This window comes from Equus przewalskii, chromosome 29, assembly GCF_037783145.1.
Source record: "Equus przewalskii isolate Varuska chromosome 29, EquPr2, whole genome shotgun sequence".
NCBI lineage: Eukaryota > Metazoa > Chordata > Mammalia > Perissodactyla > Equidae > Equus > Equus przewalskii.
The window spans coordinates 4,910,277-4,936,244 of NC_091859.1; the positions used below are offsets into that span (position 1 = coordinate 4,910,277).

At 36.0% G+C, this 25,968-nt stretch overlaps 1 protein-coding gene across 11 annotated transcripts in view; it reads right to left on the reverse strand.

Moving 5' to 3' along the window:
- OSBPL8 (oxysterol binding protein like 8) overlaps window positions 1-25,968 on the reverse strand; it is a 196,096-nt gene that overhangs the window by 29,939 nt on the left and 140,189 nt on the right. For all 11 annotated transcript variants that reach the window (XM_070600113.1, XM_070600115.1, XM_070600117.1 and 8 more), the window contains 10 exons: window positions 24,511-24,588; window positions 22,049-22,150; window positions 19,815-20,018; window positions 17,407-17,491; window positions 15,652-15,823; window positions 13,524-13,761; window positions 12,739-12,923; window positions 9,417-9,498; window positions 9,016-9,114; window positions 7,128-7,224 (listed from right to left, as the gene is read on the reverse strand). In XM_070600113.1, the coding sequence (XP_070456214.1) occupies window positions 7,128-7,224; window positions 9,016-9,114; window positions 9,417-9,498; window positions 12,739-12,923; window positions 13,524-13,761; window positions 15,652-15,823; window positions 17,407-17,491; window positions 19,815-20,018; window positions 22,049-22,150; window positions 24,511-24,588 (1,342 nt within the window). The remainder of the gene's footprint in view (window positions 1-7,127; window positions 7,225-9,015; window positions 9,115-9,416; window positions 9,499-12,738; window positions 12,924-13,523; window positions 13,762-15,651; window positions 15,824-17,406; window positions 17,492-19,814; window positions 20,019-22,048; window positions 22,151-24,510; window positions 24,589-25,968) is intronic.

Genomic DNA, 25,968 nt, shown 5'->3' on the forward strand with positions numbered 1-25,968 from the left:
TTAAGTTTGCATGTTCTGCTTCGGTGGCCAGGGTTCGCTGGTTCACTGGGGCAGACATGGCACTGCTTGGGAAGCCGTGCTGTGGAAGGCATCCCACATATACAGTAGAGGAGGATGGGCACGGATGTTAGCTCAGGGCCAGTCTTCCTCAGCAAAAAGAAGAGGATTGGTGGCAGATGTTAGCTCAGGGCTAATCTTCCTCAAACAAACAAAAAAATTCATTAAATTTATGCCTAAGTATTTTATGTTTCAGATACTATTATAATTGGTGTTTTTAAAAACTTCATTCTGCAAGGGTTCACTTCTACTGCATAGAAATACAAAGGACTTTTGTGCTTTGACCTTGTATCCTGCAACCTTACTAACTTCACGTATTCTAGTAGTTTTGGTCAATTTTTTTGCATATTCTTGAGGATTTTCTATACAGATCAGGTACGTATATGGTTTAACTTCTTCCTTTCTAACCTGCATGCTTTTTTCTTTAATTTCCCTGCTGCATTAGCTAGGACCTCTAATAACATTTTGTTCAGAAGTTGTGAGAATGAACATTCTTGCCTTGTTTCTGATCTTAAGTAAAGATTATTGAATTTTCACCTTAAGAGTATGAAGTTGGCTGTATATTTTCCATACATAACTTTAATCTAGTCCTAGTCTGTTGAGAGCTTTTATCGTGAGTAGGTGTTGAATTTTGTGAAATGTCTTTTTTGCATCTATTAAAATGACACAGTTTCTTCTACTAACATGAATTACATTGGTTGGTTTTCAGATCATATACCAACCTTGTAGTCTTGAGATAAACCCCACTTGATCATGATATATATCCTTTTTATATATCCTCATATGTGTGTATTACCATTTATATATACTGATTTGCTAATAATTTAAGGATTTTTGCACGTATATTCGTGATAAAGAGTGCTCTGTAGTTTTCGTGTAATGTTGATTTTGGGATTAGGGTAATGCTGGCCTCACAAAATGACTTGAGAAGTGTTTCCTCCTCTTCTATTTTCTGTAAGAAGTTGTATAGAATTGGTATTTCTTCCTTAAATGTTTAGAAGAACTCAAGACATCTGGGCCTGGAGCATATCTTTGAAGAAAGATTTTAAATTAGTAATTCAATTTCCTTCACTGATTTAAGGCTATTAAAATTTCTTGTTGCTTCTTGGGTCAGTTTTGGTAATTTGTGTTTTTCAAGGTATTTGCCTATTTCATCTAAGCTATCAAACTTATTGGCTTAAAATTGTCTATAAAATTTCTTCATCATCCTTTTAGTGTCTGTAGGATCAGCAATGATTCCACTCATTTATTCCTAATTTGTATTCCTTTTTCTTGATCAGTCTAAACTCTGGGATTCCCTGCTTTTCTGTATTGACTGTCTACTTTCTATACTATCTGCTCTTCAATATTTCCTTTCTTTTATTTACTTTGAATTTAATTAGCTTTTTTTATAATAGGGTAAAAAGGTGGATCACTGATTTGGATCTCTCTCCTTTTATAAAGTTATAAATTTCTCTCTAAGCACCATTTTGCTGCATCCCACAAATTTTGATATGTTGTATTTTCATTACTATTTAGTTCAAAATATTTTCTAATGTCTCCTTTGGCTCATTAACTATTTAGTAGTGAGTTGTTTAATTTCCAAATATTTGGAGTTTCCTTTGATATCTTATTCTTTTTTTCTAGTTCTATTTCATTGAGGTTGCAGAACTCATGATTTTAGTCTTTCGAAATTTATGGAGAGTTGTTTAATGGTCAAACATATGGTCTATACTAGTGAAAAACACCATATATGTACTTGAAAATAATGTGTATTTTGTAATTGCTGACTGTGATGTTTTAGAAATGTCAATTAGGGTAAGGTGGTAGATATGTTCTTCAGGTCTTATATATCTTTGCTTATATTTCACCTAGTTGTCTTATTATTTGCTGAGGAGTGTTAATATCTACAACTATGATTTTCGAACTGTCTATATCTCCCTCATTAATTCTATTTTGCTTCATGTATTTTCAAGTTCTGTGATTAGGCATATAGACATTTATGATTATTATGCTTGTCTAACGTACTAAACTTTTTACCATTATGAAACACTTCTCTTTTTTTGTGTTAACCCATTGTAACTTAAAATTTACTCTATTAATATAGACAATCATACTTGAACTTAATCTTTGCATAGTTTAGCTTTTAACATTTTCCATCTATTTACTGTCAAACTATTTGTGTCTTTAAATTTAAAGTGTGTTAGCCCTTGCTGTTTTATTAAATCTGACAATCTCTGTCTCTAAATTAGATTATTTTGGCTATTAACATGGATGTAATCATAATGAGTGAGTTTTCGTCTGCCGTTTTACTATGTATTTTCTATTTGTTCTGAGTTTTGTTCCTTGATCAAGCTTTCCTGCTACTTTTTAAAATAATCTGAATTTTCTCTTTCAGAATTTCAATATTTTTATTGGCTTTTTACCTGTACTTCTTGGCATTATTTGATGTGTGCACACAATGTGCACATGTGTGGCACAAGTGCTCTAAGGTAGGGTTTCTCGACAGCAGCTTTCCTGACATCTTGGGCTAGACAATTCTTTGTTGTAGTGGGCTCTCCTAAGCATTGTAGGATCTTTAGCAGCCTCACTGGCCTCTACCTACCAAATACACCAACTGTGAAAACCAAAATGTCTTCGAACATTGTCAAAGTCTCCTGGGAGGCAAAACTGCCCCTAAGTTGAGGACCACTGCTTTAGGGATCACAAACAGTTATCTTTAAAATTCCACAGTCCACTTACAGTTAAATTATTCCACTTGTATAAAATGTAGAAACTTTGTAACTTGTAGGTCCATTCTCCTCTAAGCCTTTATGCTGTAGTTATATATGCTATATCTGTATATGTTATAAAACTCACAAGACAATGTTGAAATTTTTGTTTTGAACAGAAATATGTATTGTAAACAAACTGAGAGGAAAAAACAAGAAAAAAATGTCCTTGTATTTACCAGATATTTACCATTTCTGATAATCTGTCCATTTTAAGGATCTGAGTTTCTATCTGGTCCCCTTTATCTTTGGCCTAAAGAACTTTATCTAGCTTTCCTTGTAGTATGAGTCTTCTGGCAACAAATTCTTTTAGTTTTATTTTATCTGATAATGTCTACAGTCTTGAAGAATATTTTCAGTGGATATAGAATTCTGGGTTGACAGCTATTTTCTTTCAACACTGCAGAGATGTTCTACTTTCTTGAGTTCTTCATAGATTCTAATAAGAAGTGGGTCATTGCAGAATCATTGTTTCCCCAAATGTATTAGATTGCTTTCTCTTAAGTTTTCAAGATTTCCCTTTGATGTTTGGCTTTCAATAGTTTGACTATGTTGTGTCATAGCTTAGCATCTTAATGTTTATGCTGCTTGGTGTGTTCTTTGGGCATCTTGAATATATAATATAATACCTTTCATTAAATTTGGAGAACTTTTAGCCATCACTTTTTAAACTCACTTTTTTCCTGTTTCATTTTCTCTCTCTTTCTGGGACTCCAATAACCCATGTATTAGAACATGTGATATAAGAGATCTGAGGCTCTATTCATTTTTAAAAATAATTTTTCTCTGTCCTTTTCACATTGGATAATTTCTATTGATCTATTTACAAGGTCACTTACGCTGTCATTCCATTCTGTTGTAAAGTTCATTTCATGAATTTTTAATTTCAAATATTGAATTTTTCAGTTCTAGAATTTTTATTTGATTTTTAAAATATATTTCTACTTTTCCTGCTAAGCTGTCCTATTTCATTTCATTCACTGTGACCATATTTTCTTCTATTTACTAAAGGGTACTTATAGCCACTTTAAAATCCTTGTGTGCTACTTCCAACACTATATCTTGGGGTTGGTCTTAGTTGATTTTCTTTTCCTTTGAGAATATGGTCTATTTTCCTGGGTCTTTAAAGTTAGGTAATTTTGGATTTTATCCTAGACATTATAAATGTCAAGTTGTGGAGACTCTGTATTCTATTATTTTTCTCCACTGAGAATTGTTCCTTTGTTTTAGCAGGCAATTATTTGGTTGGACTTGAATTACAAACTTTGTTTTTGGGTGGCAGTTCTGTTCTGGATTTAGCCAGAGAAGCGGATAGAGAGAATTTGAGACCCCCCTTTCTGGCTCTTTTCCTTTTGAGATCCCCGCTGTCTGTCCAGTGGCCATGCTTTCTCTTAATTTAGCATCTGGTTCCCCAGGCCAGAAAGACTGCAATGTTTCCACCAGTGCACCTGCTAACTGCACCTGACCTGAGGCTTAAAGCCCTGAAAACAGGGATTTATTCTTTTTCATTCCTGTTCTACGAGTGTGGACTTCCCGCAGAATTCGCCCGCAACTGCTCTCTCTTCAGTGTCTTCAGGAAGCTGTTTTTTGTATTACGGCCAGATGCCTAGAGGAGAAGGATTGGTCTAGGAGGACCTCATTCAATCATTATTGTCCACATACATTCTTAATTCAGTGAAACTGCAGATTGTTTGTATCCAACTTTTTACGTGTATTAGTATATCATAAAATCATTTCTCTTGTGTTATATAGTATTCATAACCATAATGGATCTTAAAATAACTGAATTTTCCCTTATTTTAAAGGAAATGCTTGCTCGTCATGGAAAAGTTGAAAAACCCAAAACAATTACCCATAATTCCATCATCCAGGGTAATCATAAAATCTTAACATAATTCCTTGCATCTTTTTTCCCTATGCATGAATGTATGCATGTTTTAAAGCAGAGCTGAGGGGCCAGCCCTGTGGCCAAGTGGTTAAGTCTGCATGCTCCACTTCGGCGGCCCAGGGTTTCACCCGTTTGGATCCTGGGCACAGACATGGCACTGCTCATCAGGCCATGCTGAGGCGGTGTCCCATACGCCACAACTAGAAGGACCTACAACTAAAAATATGCAACTGTGTACTGGGGGGATTTGGGAAGCAAAAGCAGACATAAAAAAAAAGAAGACTGGCAACAGTTGTTAGCTCAGCTGCCAATCTTAAAAAAAAAAAAGCAGAGTTGACTCAGTGCATATATTATTTATACTCCACCTTCCACTTAACAGTATATCATAAGCCATTTCAAATTTTAGTGTACATTAGAATTTCCTCAGGAGACTTTAAAAATGTATTCTTGAGCCCGGCAATTTTGATTTAGTAAGTCAAGACTGGAGTTCAGGATGCCAAAATTTTAACTAATACTAGAAGTGATACTGAAATTAGTAGTTCATGAATACCACCTGAAAAACACAAACAGTTCTCCCAAATGATGATAAATTATTCAACCCAACTTAGCCAGAGTGGCTAAGTACCTACATTTTATCTGCTCTACAGAATACTAGAAGCCATTTAAAAATAAGTGGTTCTTAGGGCATATAACAGTGGTACAAGAAAAGATGGATCAATAGATCAGAAAAGACAGCCCTTGAAATAGAAAATAACACCATTAAAACCCATGATAAATAAATCAGGTATTGGGAAAATTAATGGGCTTTCGGGAAAAGAAAGTTGTGATCTTGCTTCACTCTACCCATACTATATACACAGAAATAAATCCCAAGCAAGTTAAAGAGCAATGGAAGCATAAAAGTATGAGAACATGTAAGTGAATTATTGTGTAAGCTGAAGTGAGGTTTTCTAACACGACATCAAAAGCAAAAACCATCAAAGGAAAAATTGATATTTAACTACATTAAAATGTCAAGAAAGAGAGACTACTTGTTAAGAAGAATATACCCTGCCCAGATGTCTTTAAATTTAGCTTAATTTAGACTCAAGAAAATGAACTAATTCCTAGAACAATGTAAACTATCAAAACTCACCCAACAAGAAGTTTCTTTTGAGCAAGTCAGTAATCAAAGAAGAAATGAGGAAGTAATCAAAAAAGTGCCCCTACGAAGCCTGAATTTCATAAATTCTTTGAAATTATAAAGGAGCAGATAGCTCTGATATACACAAACTATACTACAACATAGAACAAAGAAGGCCAGCTGCTGAAGTAATCCCAGGAAGTGAGCTATGCACCGGGCACGCAACAAAGACGCCGAGAAGGGTAGAGCATGCACTCATAAAAGGCATTCGCACTGGCCAGACCAGGGGCAGGGAGGGATTGAAGGTGCCGTGGGGAGGGATGACAAATATACGTAACCTTCAGAAGACAACATTCATGCTCTGAAAGAAGACAGACATAAAACTAGGCAAGAAACCAGAACCCAAATCCAAACAAAAACATCAAGGGAAATAAAAGACATCTTAAAGAAAAATAAAGGCATACACCATGCTCCTGGGTCAAAAACTATTGTTATATTTCCCTGTCACAGACTTATCTGTCGTTCTCCACCCTCTCAGGAAAGTAGACCTTGGGTTTCTCTTGATGTATTTTATTTTTCCTATCTTACCATAATTTTTTCTCTCTCAGGTTTAAAATTCTTCAGTTGAAAGTTAATTCATTGATTTTTCTCCATATACAAGTTCATTAAAAAAAAACAAAAGCACTTAACGTTATATATTTTCTACTGGTGTATAGTTTTGGGCTATGATTTGCTTGAATTGTTGCAGTTTTGAGATTAAGGTTTCCTACTGTAACTTTATTTCTCTATTTTCCCTTGCATTTATAACAGTTTTTATTAGTATGTTATTTGGTCTGAGGTTAAGGATCATTACTGACTGACCCTGGACCAAGTATTCTAACTGTACTTGGAATCTCTCTCTAGTCAAAGACTAAATAGAAAGATCAATCCCTCAGGTACCTTGAAGTGCTTAAAAAACCTTAGTAGAGCTAAAGGCAAAATAAATGCATCTAGCCACAGTGGGCAATCATTACTCTGTCTTTTGATATGTAGTGTTTGTGATGAATTTACATGTATGTAATACTTACGTAAAATTATATACATACTTACATAAAATTATATACATATAAATACTTACATAAAATGAGTCATATCTCTATTTGTGAATGGGCAAAGAAAAACACTGTTAAAGAAAGGCCATTAATCAAATAAAGATGATACTTAAAATGACATAGGAATTTCTTGCTGAAAACAGCCCAAGACGTTGTCTATATAAAAGCTCACCAGAAAATACTACCTTTCGGAAAGGTGCAGACAAGGGGAAACTCACCATAGAACTTGGACTTAGCCAGGATACTACCACTAAGGCAGAAGCCATCCTTTCGGTTACTTACATAGAAGGCAGATATTGGTGGATGATGGGACACCTGTTGAACACAGAAAAACCATAAAATAGAATAACATAAGCATATTATTATGCTATTATCAAAAGTTTGTCTTAACAGTATATTCTAATAATGAATAAGAAGAAACGTTTGGTAAGTAGTAAAATTAAATACTGATGACTATAGAAACCACCCTCCTGGTGTTACAACCAGTAGGTGGGCTCCTCTTACACTGTACCAAAGTTAGTTTATGTGGAAGTGATAGTGTGTCACTTCTGAAATTAGGTTATAAGGCAGCATCCATCTTGGTGTCTCTCTCTCTCAGAACCTCAGCTCTGAAAAGCCAGCTTCCATGTTGTGAACAACCCTATAGAGAGGACCATGTGGTGAGGAACTAAGTCTTCTTGTCAAAAGCCAGGTGATGAGCTTGGAAGTGGAGCCTCCCAGCCCAGGTGAGCCTTCAGAGGACTAGAGAGCTAGCGACATCTTGACTGCAACCTCTTGATAGACCCTGAGCCAGAACCACCCAGTTAAGAGCTCCCAGATCCCTGACCTTCACTGTCGGAGACGATACATGGGCATTGTTTTAAGCCATTAAGTTTTGGCAGTAATTTGTTATACAGCAATGGATAACTAATACAGTGGCTATCTTCATACAGATTACTGAACAGGCTGTAGGAAACTAACAAAAGCTTTGACAAACAGGTTAACAATCTAGTATTTTCAATATATATACACATCTTATGTTTTCTGAAAAATGAGACAAAGCTAAAATCAATTAAACTCTTCTCAAGCTTCTCAATTTAGTAATGAATTACAATGAACTAAAATGCAAGACGGTATTATCATTAATTTTTTAAGAATTAATATAGATGAGTGGTTTCAATCTGAAATTGAATCTCTAGGGAAGAAGAAGGTTTTTCAAATAACACATTGTCTCCTCATCCTCCTTACACTCTAAGTGAGAACTATTAAATTAAGGAATCATTGGTAGTGAGAGAGAATGTCATATTCCTCAGGTTTCTTAGGACTGCCGTTAAGACTGAGAATCATGAATATAGATGCATATGATTAAATTATGAAAGAATAAAACTCAGAAATATTGTCTGATTGCCTACTATGTGTACAACAAAAGGAGAGGCATTATGGGGAGGGTATACCTTCAAGGAGCTAACGATTCAATTAGGGAAATAAATATTCTGTAAAAAGTTATACAATACAAGTGTTAAAGTAACATCATAACGGATAATCACAAAAAATAACACAGAAGATTGAGACGGGAGAAATCACCAGGAGTTGCAGTCATCTGGATCATGAAAGATGAGTGGGTCAGAGTCTATTTAGATAAAAAATAGCTGGGCAGAAATACTGGGGTTGGAGAACTGAATTTAAAAATAATGAGGCAAAAGAAGGGCAAAGTCAGGTTACCTAATGGTGAACGCACAGGCCTGACTACTGTAGAGGGCTCAGAGAAGCATGTAACTTGACATAAATTTAGAAAGATACGGAGGACCTTGAATTCCAGACAAATGGGTGTAAATTTGATTTAGGAACTGGAGAACCACTCAAGGATTTTTGCCAAAAATACCCCCCAAATGGGACAGAAGCAGAAAAAAATACTGATTTATTTTTGGTCCTACGGTTCCATGACTGTAACAGTAATACTTATGAGTATGGTATTTATTAGTATTCAGTACTAAAGGTGAAATGTTTACCAAATGTTCACTATTAAAAAGGTTAATCAACAGTGAGTTTACTGAGTTAATATTTTCTATAAAAATAACCCAATAACTTCCAAAGTGGTCTTGTTTCTGTAACATGCATTTCTAATACCTGTTCAGCAATATAAAAAGTTTTGCTGTTTGTTCTGGGATGAATCCACAAACAACGGAAAGTCTCACCAAGTATAGGATTATAAGGTTTCTTCAGTCCCTAGTAAAAAACATACAAGTTTCAAATTACAAATACATAAGATTCAAAATAGTTTAAACCAGTCAAGATGGGTTTAACTAACTGTATCATCTGGGAGCTATCCTTATAAAATTTCACAGTAGTGAGTGATAGGAAATAAAGGTAAATAACTTAAACCATAATACAGATCTAAACAACCAGGTATTTTGCAATTCTGCTAACTCAAAGAGGCCCTGTAATGCAATCCTTAATAAATAATCTAAAGATAACATGAAAAATAAAGAACTCATATAAGGCTAAAGAAAGTAAAACATAAATATTACCTTTGGCTTTTTATAGAATCCTGACAAATACCATTTCACAACTTTCTTCAAACGGAAATAAGGATTTTCCTCGAGAGCAGCCCTAAAAAACAAAATGGTATACATGAAAATTTTACAGAATATATCACAAATTCTCCCTCATATTTATCAAGTCAACAACTGAGTATTATATAGAATTGGAAAGCATAATTCATATTTAAAATAGATGGCAAAAACAACCACGTAAATCACTTTGTAAGAATCATTTTTCATAATCTGGTGACTTTTCTCCCAATTATTCTTATTCTTTGACAAATGACCCAGGTCTTTGCTCAAGTAGTTTTCAAACTCTCCAAACCAAGGCTTCTCTCCTGGGGTTCTGCAGAACCACTTATGTTGCTGGGGGTTCTGTGAGAAACTGTGACTGATAAAAGTAAACACAGATTTTGAGATTCAAGCACTGCGTGATGCCTAGCATTCGCAATGATGGGCAGTGGCCAAGCAGCTTCATTAACAATTTCATTGGAAGCCTTCAGTCCCGTATGTCAGGGAAGGACCATGCTCACTGGATTTAGTCTACTCTCAGTTGTTGATGTCAATTAGAGGAGATCAACAATAACTGGTGAGCGCTGTAGTACACGAGGGAGGACAATATGCTGGTACTAGCCTTGCCCATGCAAAGGGCCTCCCTAAGTATAGGATCGTATGACTTTTTAGTCCCTAGTACAAAATAGAAGTTTCAAATCACAAATACAGAAGATTTAAAATAATTTAAACCAATCAGAAAGGTTTTAACCCGGGTTTAGCCTTCGACCTCCCCTATGTGCTCCCAATTGATTATCCATAGTGAACAAACTCTATCAATATAAAGATAATCAAAGAATGATTTTAATTTTAATGAAGAAATTTTTAAAAGCCATGACTCACATGCCCCCTTGCCCCTCTGCTGCTGCTATAAACATTGCAAAACATTGACTGTGTATGTCAGAAGTGAATTCTACTGAGACGTTTTCATATATACATATTCTCCAAGAATTGTTATACATATATAAAACAACTTAACCATTTATTACTCCCCAGAGCATGTCTGAAGGGCCAGTGTGGTGTCTGTTGAAGATGAAATGTCAGAGGGAAGAGGCCAGGCCTAGGCTTACTGACAACTGTGCCAAGTGGAAAAGTTGTATTTTCAAGAGTAACGACTCTGATTGCTCTCTTCCTATCTTACAGTGGAGCTTAAATTCTCTTACTATGCAATTTTGTTTAAAATTACATACATATAGAATACAGAGTTCAAAACTCAAAGCAATACAAAGAAGTAGACATGTCTTGCTATCGCCCCATCTCTCCATACTCTTCCTACTTACCTCCTATAGGCAACTTTTTTTTTTTTTAAAGATTTTATTTTTTCCTTTTTCTCCCCAAAGCCCCCCGGTACATAGTTGTGTATTCTTCGTTGTGGGTTCTTCTAGTTGTGGCATGTGGGACGCTGCCTCAGCGTGGTCTGACGAGCAGTGCCATGTCCGCGCCCAGGATTCGAACCAACGAAACACTGGGCCGCCTGCAGCGGAGCGCGCGAACTTAACCACTCGGCCACGGGGCCAGCCTCTATAGGCAACTTTTTTTTTAAGCTTTTTTTTTTATATAAACACTTTTCTTTAAGCATAAAGAAGCAAATATGAATAGGTACCTTTTTCTTATAGAAAAAAAAAGGTAGCAAACTACATTCTTCTGTACCTTGCTTTTTTCGCACACTCAAATAATCCTGAAGATTCCTCCAAATCAGTTTATAGAGTTCTTCCTATGTGTGCATGTATCACACATTATTTAACCAGTCAGCTGTGGCTGGACACCTGAGTTAGCTAATCTTTTTCTATTCCCCACCTGGCTGCAACAATCTTGCATATATATGTCATTCTGTAAATGTGTAGTTACACCTGTACGAGTTATTCCCAGAAGCAGGATTACTGGGTCAAAGGGCTGAACGCCTCTATCATTTTGGTAAACACTGCCAGCTTCCCTTCAAAGGCACTGTGCTAGTCCGGATCACCCAGCAGCACTGTACGAGTGCCTGCTGCCCCACACTGCCTTGGCAACAGTCTGTGGCCAGAAAAGTGCAATCTTTCAATTCGGGAAAATGAGCAGCTCTCAGGAAGATCTTACTGTCATTCACAGGAACACGCCTCATATTCTGAAAGAAATGAATTTCTAGACCTATAAAAGAAAGAACTATAATAAATTATAAAGGAGAACTGGGGTATAAAAGCTTTTGGATTTTTGGTCAACGTGATGGATGAAAAATATACCTTATTATAGTTTGAATCTGCAATTTCCTTATTTTGAGTGAGGCTTACATGTTTAAGGACTGTTTCTATTTCTCCATTTTTGAATTGCCTGGTCATTTCCTCCACTCCTTTTCTATTAGGTTTTGAGCATTTTCATTCAATTTCTAAGGGCCCTTTTTATTCTAGGGAGATTAACACTTTGTTTATGACTTAATTTGCAAAGTCGCCCAGTCTATCAATTATCCTTTTATTCAGCTTATGATTTTTTTTTGCAATGTTCATTAATGCAACTAATAGGCTAATGATGCAACTAATACACTGAATACAGATATTGATGCAGAATCTAAAAATCAGGTCACAGGGCCAGAACTTAGTATCTTAGGAAACACTGTGCCTTGAAACTGCTGCTGGAATGGGGTGGGTAACAGATGAAACTTGGAAAGGCATGCACAAAGTTGCCGGTTTTTACTGGTTCTCTAAGGAACTATTGGGAAAAAGGTGGACAGCTCCTCCTCATCTCCTTTATGCCTGCCTCCTGCAGAATTACACTCAGGATCAGCTGGCAGAAAGAAAAGCAAAGAGGAGAGTGGGGAATTTATGCCATGAGCCAGAAACTGGCAGGGCGTTCCAGTCGTGGTAAGCTGCACATGCGTCACAAGCATGCAGAGAAGATAAGCATAAACAAAAGCACGAGCCCCAGGATGGGACCCAAATGAGGACAAAGGTGAAGGAGAATGAAGAATGCCAACCCCTCTCCCTGGGGTAGGTCAGGGAACAGGTCAGGGAGCCACGACAGCAGCACTAGCTGGTGAGGAACAGAGCTCCTGTCCCCCTGGCAAGCTTGTGATCTCTCAATTCAACTTCACGAATGGAAACATCAGAGCAACTTGTTAAACGTGCTCCTTATTAAGGTCAACTACAGAAGTGGCAGAGGAGAGAGTGCCAGCTCATTAGGGCCTGATTTTGGTAAGGCACAACCTCTGAAGTTAGCACTCTGAAAACCTCTAAAATCATCAAGTGTGTTTTATTTTAAGAAATGAGAATCCACTTAATCCACTTACTCAGATAGGAAATCTGCATGATAGTAGTAATCTGAAAGTTTATCCAAGAAAGAACGAGGCTCCAAAATAAATGTAGGCAGAACCACCCTGGAGAGGTCCATGCCAGGACGAACTTGTTTCAGCAGAGTCCAGATAAGGCTTTTGTTTTCTTCAGACACAGTTTCTGTTTGAGAAGCTTCACCTGCCTTTAGTAATTAACAAAAAATACTGAAACAGTATATTTATTTTAGACACATAGATATGTAGACAAGACAGCTAATGTTGAAAATATGAATTATCTATAGGAGTATTCTAAGTATTAAAATACATTAGGCAATAAATAAAGTCTATAGCTGTGAAATTTAGGTAAAAAGAGTAGTTGCAAGAAACATCAAAGTGAATGCTATATACAAAGAATTCATTATAAAAAACATTATCCTCTCTTATTTTATACCATATTTACTTCTATGCACTAGCAGTAACAAGAAAGTTATAAACTCATGTTTCCTTGTATTTACTTTGTACCTGGCAATGACATCAAGTAGTATCCTATTTCAAAGGCAAACCTGAGGAAAACGTAAACTTTAAATTTAATAGAATATATTGGTATTTGTGTGAGTATATGTGTTTAGTTGTTTATAAATCCTGATATATTCCATAGGTATGCAACTTTTAAAACAAAATAGGCATCATATAAATATTCTCTTTCATGAAAATGAGCAATACGTCAAACAAGTATCTTCAATTTCATTTGAAAAGTCCCAAGAATTAGAAAACCAAAATCTCTGAAGATCACAAACTTTCACCTCTCCGAGTTCTTCATGGCTCTGTTCGGTGTAGGTGGTCTCCTTCAAAGGCTCCACAGGCTCAGGTTCGATATATGAGTCATCTTGCCTTTCTGATGTATCTGTGTCACTTTCTTCACTCTTCCCCATCACCTCATTGTCAGACTCATCATGCTCTTGATCATTTTCTTTATCGGATTTATCAGAATACATATCCTGGTCCTTAAAATGCTGTCGTTCAATTTCACTATCATTTAACCTTAAAGAAAAGAATTATTATGAGGAAGAATAAAGGAGGTTAAGAATATTTAATTTATAAATAAGAATGATGTGTAACATTTACTGAGAATTTACTACGAGCCAGGCACTGGCCTAAGTTTTTTCATCGTGTAACTCATTTAACCTGCAAAATAATCCTGAGATAAGTAATATTATTATTCTCACTTTCCAGGTTAGCAAATGGAGGCACTGAGAAATTAAATTAAAACCTTGGAAGTACTAAAAGATGGCACTGAGCTCTTTGCCTTTCTACCACTTGAGGCAAAACTCCAAAAGCAAAATTTTAGACCACCTCTTGTTGATTTTAAAGTTTTGCAAACATCATCACTTGAATTCCACTCCCTGTCCCTTACATCCAAACAGACTCTAAGTCTCAAAAGGAAGCTCCCATTCCCTCACCTCTGCAGCATCAACTCATAGCCCGTCTTCTGTCACACAGCCAAATGAACAGGTTGACATGTTGATTCCACTTTTGTAAAGTCTGTTATACTGATCCTTTCCCTGACTCCCCAGCTGGATGTCATGTTCTCACCCTCTAAATTCTCCTGATCCCATATTACCCTCGGTCCCCCCTGGTTGTTTAGGTCATTATTATCTTCCCACTACTTATAGCTGCCTGGCATTTCATAGGTTTCAAACAAAACAAAACATCTCTCCAGGATCACATAGCTAATATAAACTGTTGTACTGGATTCAAAATTAGGATTATATCTGATTCACCTCCCTATAGACAATTTGGTGAATCATACAGAAAACACCTATGGTTCTAATACAGAAAAGAGGCTCAAAAATTTTAATGAATAAATATGTGAAACAGATAAATTTTTAAGATCCCCAAGTAAGAGCATTTAAAGATTGCCTGGTAGTCAGTAAAAATAATGGACTGTTTATAGCTGAGGAGCTTCGAGGAAAACATCTTGGGAAGAGGCCCTGACAAAAAGCCCATCCCTATATCAGTTGCACCCCCCAATGCTATCCCATTCAGGTTCCCCTACTGGGAATTAAGATAAAGCTCCAGACTATAGATCTGCAAAGAAAGGATGTAAAAGGTCAGGTAACGGAGGTTTTTAAAGAGGGCAAAGAAAAAAGAGTCAAGCCAAATGACAGGAAAAAATGTTCAGCTCAGGTTACATGGAGGAGAGGAGAGGAGCAGCCTAACTCTGAGGAGAGGAACCTCAACACTGATGGGAAGAGGCTGCAGAGCAGAAGCTGAGGGTTGGGGCAAGACAGGAAAAGGGGAAGTCTATTTTTCCTGCAAAGCAACAGAAGAGATCTTAACCTCAACAAACCTCTGAGTCTCCAACAGTGCTTCTGAGTTTCACTGGAGAAAAGTATTAACTACAATGACTACTTCAGGGAATAAAACCACAAACAGGATACACTTTCAACTCAAAACACTTACAATGTAACAGGAGAATCCCACAAATACCAGGTAGACCAAATCAAGTGCCAAAAAAAAAAGTACTATAGAACAACAATAGAAGGACAGGTTACATCTCATTTTTATGAAGCAGGAAAGGTGAAATCGGTCTTGAAGGAAACATGGGTTTATGACAGGAAAAAAGAGCAAGGAGGACTAGAAATCATTCTTGATGGAGGGAACACCACGCACAAAGACAAGGTAGATGGTTAGCATGGTTGTATTTGGGAAAGAACAAGTAATTTACATTAGCTGGAATCAAGGAAGTAACTTTCTACACCTTATCACAACAACTAAACAAATCTTAAACCAGGCCTTCGGCTATATAATGGGAAGAAGACAGCCAAGTTTCAATGCTAGATACACCAGAAAAATTCCAGGCCGGCCTACTAACCTAGTGAACAACACGGCCTCAAAATAATCACCAAATTAGTGGCACTATCTACTTACTGGAAGTTGTCACCACTGTGGAGATTGTTAGCACGTAACAAGCCATACAAAGTCACGTGTGTGCTCTCTGATGAAATGCTCAGGTCATGTTCCTTTCCTTCTCTGATCATTGTACGTTTAAGAAGGCTAGAACACTTCAAAGCCAACTCCAAAGCGTCCATCCAGCACCTTCCTAGAAGAACACAGATTTATAAGCAGTATAACTCAAGAAACGATCCACACTAGCATTCATTTTAACTTAACACTGCTAACCTTTAAACGTATTATGATGTTTTTGAGAAACATGCACTGGAAAAGTTAATTTGAACATAAAATCTTACCAGGATTTCTCAATGCAATTTTTCAGTATAATAAGTGCTTTTTACATACTAAGCATCTAGAAACCACTGGCAAATGAACAGCACAGCAAGCACTAGAAACTACATCTAACTGAAAATAAATGTACCTTATTTTTAAAATCTTAGAACATTAACATGTCGTATAATTTGAAGGTACCAAAAAAGGTACATAAAATATACTGAAGGGGTTATGTTGCTACTATAAACAAACCATCTAAAATAATGTTTTGTTGTGGATAAAAGGTCTATCCTCAGGTTTAGCATCCATTCTACTTACATGTTTCAAAATTTTCAAGTCAGGAAAATGCTTATACAATACTGTCAGTAACTGCCATATTAATAGAAACAGTAATAACTTTATTTTTTAAATTAAAATTTAGAACAGTATTAGCAGGAAAAAATTGTTAGTTGCTCCTAAACTCATACATGTTTGTTTCAAGATCTGCTGGAGATACCAGCCCAGTAAAACACTTTCATGACAAAAGCACATGCCTATAATATTTTAATTTTAAAAATAATCATCTGGTAAAAGTAAACTTTGGAAGTTTACAAGATTCCCTAGGTTAAGCTAGCCTAAATTATAAGACATAAAAGTGAGAAAGAAATCCACTATGAACTCCTAAAGTTGTAAAGTTACCTTGCTTTCATGTAACTAAAGCTCCATATTTGCTAGAGGAGCTAAGTATTAAGTTATTAAGTAAAGAACAGAAGTTTGTACTTGAATGTCTTATGTAAAAAAACCTCAACCAGTGTACATGTGTCTTGTAAGGGTTAATATTTGGTGATAAAATACAAATAGTATTAAACATACCTCTACAATGATAAAACAATGAGTTACCACAGAGAACACTAACCAAGTCAAAAAGGTGTTCATGTGTCAACGGAGGATGACGAAGAAAACTCCAGAGTGCTAATTTACCATTCATGATACAATGCTTCCTTCCCATCAGATTTCACTGTTTGTTGACCAAGTTAATTATATTTAGTGTTCTAAGCAAGTTATGATTACAATACCTCTGCTGCAAATACCACACTAAAGACAGATGTTCCCAAAGGAAAATACACAGTGGTATATAAAATAAATCCTTAAAAATGAGGAGCAAAATGGGGCCGGCCCTGTGGTGTAGTGGTTAGGTTTGGCGCCCTCCACTTCGGTGGCCCAGGTTTGCAGGTTCCGATCCCAGGCGCAGACCTACTCCACTCATCAGCTGTGCTGTGGCAATGACCCACATACAAACAAGAGGAAGACTGGCATAGATGTTAGCTCAGGGCAAATCTTCCTCAACCAAAAAAACCAAGAAGATTGGCAACAGATGTTACCTCAGGGTGAAACTTCCTCAGCAAAAAAAAAAAAGCTAAAAATTTTTCTTTAAAAAAAAAAGGAGCAAAAATCCAATCCATCAAAATCTGTATTTACCATCTGACTCTGAAGTAGCTCGGATGATCAAATAACTGCTGGGTAAGGGCTGGGTTATGGATCCAACTGCTTCACCCTTTGGACCCTTAAAGGCAAAATAAACAAGATAAATGATGTACAGTATTATGAAATCTCAACTTTATATTATCCATTATTATCTGTAAAATCTAAGTTAGGCATGGATTATAATTTAAAAGGAAACAAAGCTTTAATTTCATGCTTCATGAGAAAGCAAATGTTAAGTATTAAGGAAAGTTTTCCTCTTCCAACAAATATACCTCCTTACCAGAAAGTTGAACAACTTATGGTTATAAAATATTATTTCTGCATATTGTTCACATGATGAAGAGAAACCTAAAATTTACCATACTAGACCAAATTTTAATTTAACAGAGAATTTCCATTCCTCAGATACTACTAGATAAGAAATACTAAATTTCTAGAAGCCTAAAGAAGCAGCTGGAAATACAGTTACAATTTACAAGAAAAAGAAAAATGAATTTTGATTAGGTCTAGAGAAAAATAGCTCCATTTTATAACTGATAATCTTGTTTATAAATACCAACTATAAAAGCTAATTTCATTTTTCCAGAAACAAGAAACAAAGAGGAATTTTGTTGTTATTGGTTGTGGTTGGGGTTGTTTTAGAGTACACACCACCACGAACTCTACAGTAACGGGTATCAACCAAGGCTAATCTTAGGTGGACTCAGTTCTTATCTGGAAAGAAAACCTGAGGATTGAATTTATAGTATAATTTTGATAGAAAAAGCATAAATTTTTAAGTTGTCAGATCAAAGAATAAAACGATTTTAAAAAGCATAAACATTAGGAAGTAAAGATGCAGATTCAAAATCAAAAACACAGAAACAATACGATTTTAACAAGTCCCATCATATCCCTTGGGTATTTTCACATAGCTTTATAAGTTATGGGCCAGTTCCAAGAACCAGCATAGAGCAGGACCTTGAGTCAGGCTGCCTAAGTTCCAATCTTGGCTCCACGCTAGAAAAATTACTTAAGTAACCTCGTTAGGCCTCAACCTCTTTATCTGGGTAATGGGGGTAAACTGTATGCTCCTAATAGGTATGAGAATTAAATAAAGATTACTCCATGTAAAAATGCTCAAAAGAGTCCCTTACACCAATTAAGAACTCATAAACATTACTATTTCCTAATTACAGACACTGACTTTGAAGCTAATTTAAACAATGTCCTAAGTGGGTTTTGCTTGTGGAGAATATTCTGATGTTCATATACTTGTACAAATTTCCCTTCCACCAATATTTGGAATTAAATAAATTTGACATTAAAAATGTTTAATGTTTAAAAATTCATTATAATTCTTACAATTCCTAAGAGTAGTAGTAAAGAATAAACACTGTACATAAAAATGTTTTGAAAGTAACTTTTTTTCACTTGAGAATCACATGATATATAAATATAAGAGGTTCTATGGGTTAAATTCCTTCCCCTGTGGGAAGTACCTAATCCTAGAATGGAACTAACCCTGTGATCCTAAATTTATTCCTGCTACGACTCCAGACTACGGAAATAAAGGTAAAAAGTCCACGTCTTTTCCTAGGCGTACGTATATTGCCTAAGTAAGCAATATTTAAAAAATCAAAAAGCTGAAGCTACTTTTAGTTAGCCCTAATCTCAATTAGGTTGTTTTCCTTAAATAAGTAGCTCCGAAACCTTTATTTGAGTGTAAGTGACCTTCTTAGAAACTAAAACAATGATCGCTTTGTAAAAACTTAAACTCATTTATTGAGTTAGCATGTACTATACTGCATGTCTACTGTTTGTAGAATTCCTTGGTGATTAAACAAATAAGGTATTTCTATTTTCCTGATTAAGTTTATGCTTTTACAACACAGGAGTGACCACAGTAATGCTTTTAGTTATAAAAGCATTAGAGCTCCATCTTCAAAGACAGCTGCTGTCTTAAGAGTAAGTGGGACTGCTTCTGTTTATAGGTTTCTTACCGTATACTTATATCACCGCAGGAAAGACCACAAAAACAAATGGTAGCTTCCATTCTAAGGGATCTTACAATTTTGATAGAGAGAAAAGCACTTACAGTAAACATGATGCAATATTACAAAGTGCAAATTAAAAAAGAAAACAGTACAAACTGAATCCCCGCAGACAAGAGATAAGAAGGTACAATGTAAATTTGAGAAACATTTTTGGAGAAATTTTTAAGTTAGATCTTAAAGGTAAACAATCCCTTCTGGTGTACATTTCATTGTGGGCAGACACAGACAGAGGAATGATGTGCTTGAAAATCGAAACAAACTTATAAGCCCCGGCAGAGGACAGCAACCTTTAGATTAATCTATTTATCTCACTTCCACTCATAGCTTGTCATCTTTACCTTACCTATGTAACAAGTGCTTACTTACCTTCACTGCCCAAATAGATTGCTCCAAAGGATGAAAAAGTTTGAAACAAAAGCCATCCTTTTTTGATGGACGCTCAATGATTTCACAGGCATTCAGAAGGACTGTTCCTACCCACTGACCATTTTTTTGGGTTTTATAGATCAGTAGCACCCCAGGTTTCAACACACACCACAACTTGGTCCAGCTCTTTAGAGTACCACGAATCTACAGAAAGATAAGTTTATTTAAGAAATAAAGCTGTTTTCTTCCTTCTGCTCTACGAGATACAAATCTCGTAATGGCAAATAGGATGTTTTAATCTACAATTTCCATAAAATGTAGCTTTAGATTCAGTATATAGTTTTTAAAAAGCCATTAAATGGCAAGTACTGCAAATAAACACAAAAATAGCATGGCTCCTGCTTTTGAGGAACTTAAATTCTAGTGAGAGCCTGGGTCAACAGTTTCAAAATAACGTACTAAGTAGAATGGTTTTCCTAACCTTCTGGGCCAGGTCAGGGTCCTTAAAATATACTTTCCCAGTACCGAGATTCTCTTCTTCTTGGCATCTGTCACAGCTGTAACTTTACTTGAGTGAATATAAGATTATTCTACCTTTTAAGACTCTTCCCCCTTACTGCTACATCAACAGTGCTGAGAACACTGTCAGCACGCACCAGGCATTCCCTAAATATTCGGTGGGTGGTAGGAAGAGGGAAGAACGTCCTTCCAGCCCCAAACATTACCCTCTCTAATTACTTTGTTCTTAGTAATCACATAAAGTGTGCCATACAAATTTCTTGGGGGAAATTTTAAAACACAATTTACATGAATCTCTCTTTAGTCCATAAAATGTTCCTCATCCTAGGATTTAATGCTATCTCAACAATAAGTCTATAACTAGTTTTTCCTATCAATTTCTATTTCTGTAATCCATTAAAAGTATTTCTATGCAAATCACTGAATTTACAATACTGAAAAGTCATACACTATTTAGATTAAAAACTAAGAATTATCTTCACTTTTATTTAATATAAAACATCTCTTGTCTTAATGCACTTACCTAAATTATGAAACAAATATAGGGCCCCCAAACACCCCAAATAGGCATACCACAGAAACTTCAAACAAGAAAAATTTAGAAAGAGGGAGTTTGGAGCCAGGCATGAAGAAAAGGGAAAATCTTGAAGAAAAAGTATGTGTATATTTAAAAGAGATGGAAAGACAAGAGAAGTGAAAGGAACAGTTAACCTGAGATATTCTGAATCTTGGAGATGTGACAGCAGAACGTGGATAGCAAATTATCAGAATGAAGGTAAGGTTTACAAAGTCAGCCAGGGGAGGTGTTGGAACTTTGGGGGAGTTGGTTGGGGAAACCCAATGTCAAAGACAAGAACAGGTTTAGCTCTGAAAAACTCAGGTGAGCTCTGGAGCTTACAGACTTCTAAGTAGAGCCAAAATGAGTCAGAGGTATTTTCAGCACAACATTGAAGAAGACCCCAGATTACCTGAACTATCAGGGAAACTGTCACTAGACCCCATTTTAGAAAGAGAATTCATGACAGATCTCATAAGGATTTTAGGTTGGAAACTAACTCTTTGCGAAAGTGGACAGACTTCAGCGCTGGGGTGATTTTCAGGTGGATGCCAAGTACTGAAACTTCTTGGGCCTAAGGGTCTCAGAGGGTCATTCTTAAAGTTAGCAGTAGTCTGTAAGATTCCTACCAAATATCCTTCAGATAAGAGTGAGAAAGAGGACAGAGTGACTGGGATGATAGAAAAGGAAATAAAAATAAGTGGGGATAACCAGAGGCCAGAAGAATAAGGTATGGAAACAGCCATATGGATGTCTTACTGAAAATTAATCCTTTTCAAATGATAACTTTCATATTAACTTTGTGTCATATCTTCTCAATAATGCATATACCAAGTCTATTATAATAATAAATAATTTGAATAGCAAATTATTTCTTCACAGCATATTGATTAGACTATATAATGTCATACAAATCAAAAAGCCTTTTTAAAAGAACTGCTATCCATATTTGATGTTATTGTCAAGAGAGACACTAAGATTCCTTCCCCCCATTAAGACTGGAATGTAGAACCTTTGGGATACAATTAATAGCTTGTCAGGAAACACCAATCATCCTTGGAGTTGTTTTCATCTTGCAGGCTGTAGGTGTCCTCTGGGCTTTCCTATTCTAGTAGGTAGACACCCAGCAATGTGAACTCAAAATTCAACACAAACTGACCTTCAACCAATCAGCCATAACAATAACAGAAGGATCTGTGATTGTACTGAGTAATTCCTTTGTGGCTCTTTTCTTTTCTTCTCGGTAATTTTTCTTTTGCACCTATTTTAGAAAAACAATAGAAAAATTTAAAATTCATTAGAAATGGGAAATTTCTTCTCAATTTTTTAGCTCTGTAGACTATAGAGTGTAAAATTCTAAGTCTTTTTCAGAATTCAAGCATGTTAGGGTAAAAGAACTATTTTTCATTGTTTTTTAGAGCTGGAAGGAACTTTCAGAGAAATAAGGTTAGAATCTAGTTTTTCTGATTACTAGTCCAGTTTTCTGCATCTTTTTAAAGGATTTTATCTTTTTAAAATTATGTGATGATACATGAGGTAAAATTTCAAACAACACAAATAAAGCTAAAAGCCATCTTTAGTATACCCTATCCTATTCCAATCCCCAGAACTGATCAATGTTAGTTAGCCTTCTCGAAAACACTATCTTTGCAGGACTTTTCTATGCACACAACCTACAGAAATATACTGCTTTTGTGTTTTTGTTTTATTAAACACATTTTTAAAGTGTTCACCCATTCAATATTTTTTGGAGCGTTTCCATGTCAACCTCCTTCTTTTAACAGCTACACAGGATTCAGAGTATGAATAAAATAACAAGAGCTAGCATTTACTGGGAACATTCTGTGCGCCAGTCACTGCTCTAAGCACTTTACATGTATTAACCTCATTTAATCTTCACAATAACCTTCAGAAGTGTGACTATTATTATCCTATTTTACAGAGAAGAAAACCGAGGCACAGAGAGTAATTTGCCCAGGATCACACAGCTAGAAAGTCATGGAAGCAGGATTCAAGCAGAGGCAGACGGCTCAAAAAGACATGAGCTTAACCACCAGCTAAGCTTCTGTACTGCTTCTACAGTTCTTCTTAATAATACGTTCTCTTCCTGATGGAAGTCTACTCTGTTATCAGCTTTTTCATATTACAAACAAGGTCACAATTGCTTACAACTGGCAATTTTGCTCTCTTTCCTGATACTAATATGTAAGATATAAATAATTAAGAAAGCACGATGAACTTAATTGACTCAAAACATCAAATTTTACCTTCATAAGTCACTCTGAAGATAATCTGGGAAAGCAGCAGTGGATTAACGTAGTCTTATTATTGCTTTCTTGTTATTAGACAGATGGGAGAAGAGTGGTGATAATCTATCAGTGATATATATTTTTTTTAACTATAACACAAAATCTTCCTAGTTGCATTTAACGGTAAAGAGACTTTTAATTAATAATTCTATAGCTGAAAAACTGGAGACTTTTGGTCTTTATTAATATGCATATCTGAATTAACAGTTAATTTAATATGGGATTGCAAATGCAAATGCAAATGCATACAGGATCAGATAAGAAAACAACGGGGTAAAATAGACTACACAGGGATCAGCTGGAAAGCTTGTGTTCCTTAAGCTCCAGGATCTATGGCCATTCTGGAAGGCAGGCCCAATATTGCATATTTCTAAAGAGAAGAAAGAAATCTGAACTTGATTTGTTAGCTCAAATTTTTAAAACACTGTGTAGGCCAAACAAAATATGTCTACCTGTGGGCCAATTCAGCCCAAGACCTAGCAGTCAGTAAACTCTAGTTTCAAAAGATACCAGAGCTTCCCATCAGGTGTTCTGCAACACAGCGATGTGCCTGACTCTGGTACGATGTGCAGAGATACCCAGTCCTCGTCCTCAGTGGCCAGGTGAAGCCTGAAGCAGCGCTGGGCGAGCCAGGAGACAGCCTTTTAAGGTGACTCCAGTGTGACAGACAAACAGTAACATTTTTTATGTGTGCCTGTCTGGGTATTTTTTTCTTCTTTTAGGAAGACACATACAGATCTTCCTTAACTTACAGTGGGGGTTATATCCAGATAAACCCATCATAAGTTGAAAATACCACAACTCAAAAATGCATTAATACACCTAACCTACCGAATATCACAGCTTGGCCTAGCCTACCTTAAATGTGCTTGGAACACTTACATCAGCCTATAGTTGGGCAAAATCATTTAACACAAAGCCTATTTTCTAATAAAGTGTTGAAAATCTCATGTATTCATTGAACACTGTACTGCAAGTAACAAACAGAATGGCTGTCTAGGTACAAATGTTCTAAGTGCATCAGTTGTTTGCCCTTGTGATCGTGGGGCTGACTGGGAGCTGTGGCGGCCATTGCCGCTGCCCAGCATCACCAGAGAGCATCATACAGCATGTTGTTAGACTGGGGAAAGATCAAAACTCAAAGTATGGTTTCCAGTGAACATGTATTGCTTTTGCACCATCGTAAAGTCAAAAAATCCTAAGTCTAACCATTGTGAATTGTGGACTGTCTGTATTTATTTATTTTATTAGGCTACTTTCACAAACATATGCAAAGCATAATGTTAGTTATGAAATAAATGTGGAAACTAACCTTGAGAGATTCTTTTTTTGTGAGCTTGCTGGAAGTTGAACTATCCTTCTCCGAGCCATTATAAAGTTTAGATTCAGACTGAAAGCACATAAAAATGAACAAAAGAGAAATAATAATTAAAACCTTCACTTATTCTACACATATGGCATATACAGATCAATGTTAAGGCTATGTGTCTGACATTCTTCCCATTTATTGCTGTAATTTAAGCAAATGCCAATTTTCAAATACCGATTTTCCCTAAAGTACAGCATTTGGGTTTAAAAACAAATCCACAGTAAACACACAAAAACAAAAATAAAAACTAAGAAATTAATCTACAATGAGAGGTTATATAAAATTATGTGTAAATTTTTGCATTCTATTTTCCAGGATACTTCTAAGAAATGTATACCACTATTTAGTTATGCTTAGGAGAAAAGTATCCAAAGCAACGTTATTTTGCAACAGGTGAAATAGTCTAAATAAAAAAACCAAACCCTGTGCATTCTAATAAATTGCTGCATACACTGCCTTGTTGCTACTCCTTCTCCAAGGGAAGAAATATACACATCTTCAGATTAAATAGTATTCAGATTAGATAGTATTAAAACACCATCTAATTTGTACAGTGTTCAAAAACTAACATTCCTAGTACCTACTACTTCCTACCTATCCAGTGCCCCTAAATTATTATTAATGCCTTAAATGTGTTTCTGGACTTTGCTTATACCTCATATTTTCATTTGATCTTCATAAGAACCTTGAAAAACAGGCATAACAAGTGGTTTTACCTGCATTTTACAAATCCTGAGAGGGAGGCTGGGGGAGGATGATTTTCCAAACAACGATATAGCAGGAATCTGAACCTTGGTCTCCTAACTCGGCACTCCTTTAAGGACACTACACTCTTTCACCAGAGCAGAAGAGCATACAACTAAAAGCTGCTTCTATAAATCCTGGAACAGTGAAATTAAACATTCCTTCAATGTCCTATGATTTTCAATTTTGCCGATTGTTAGACACGGGAGAAGGTACTTAAGTTCTTAGCTTTACTCCTAGTGCCAAGAAAGTATATGGGGGCTTAATCCAAATGGTGGCTTTCAAATGCTGAATGGCCAGATCTGCATAATATCACTAGATGTGATTAAGGATAAAAAGCTTTGGGTATAAACTCCCTCACTCAATTTTAAGACCCATGAGGGCAGGAACCATGTTTATTCACCAATGATACCCAGCTATCACCTGGGGAAAAGGAAGGGCTCAATAAATATCTGAGGAATTAATAGAACAAAAATGAAACTAATATCTGCAGCTCATTTTTCTCATCTCTCCTAAAAATGCCTCTGCTCTTAGTATAAAATATGGGTTATCATAGTGATGGTAATAACTGGCTGAACCAGAAGGGAACTGCAAACTACATTCAGTGGAGAAGGTGGGGATCAACCTAACTGAAGTTTTGTTCAAGTTACTCCTTTG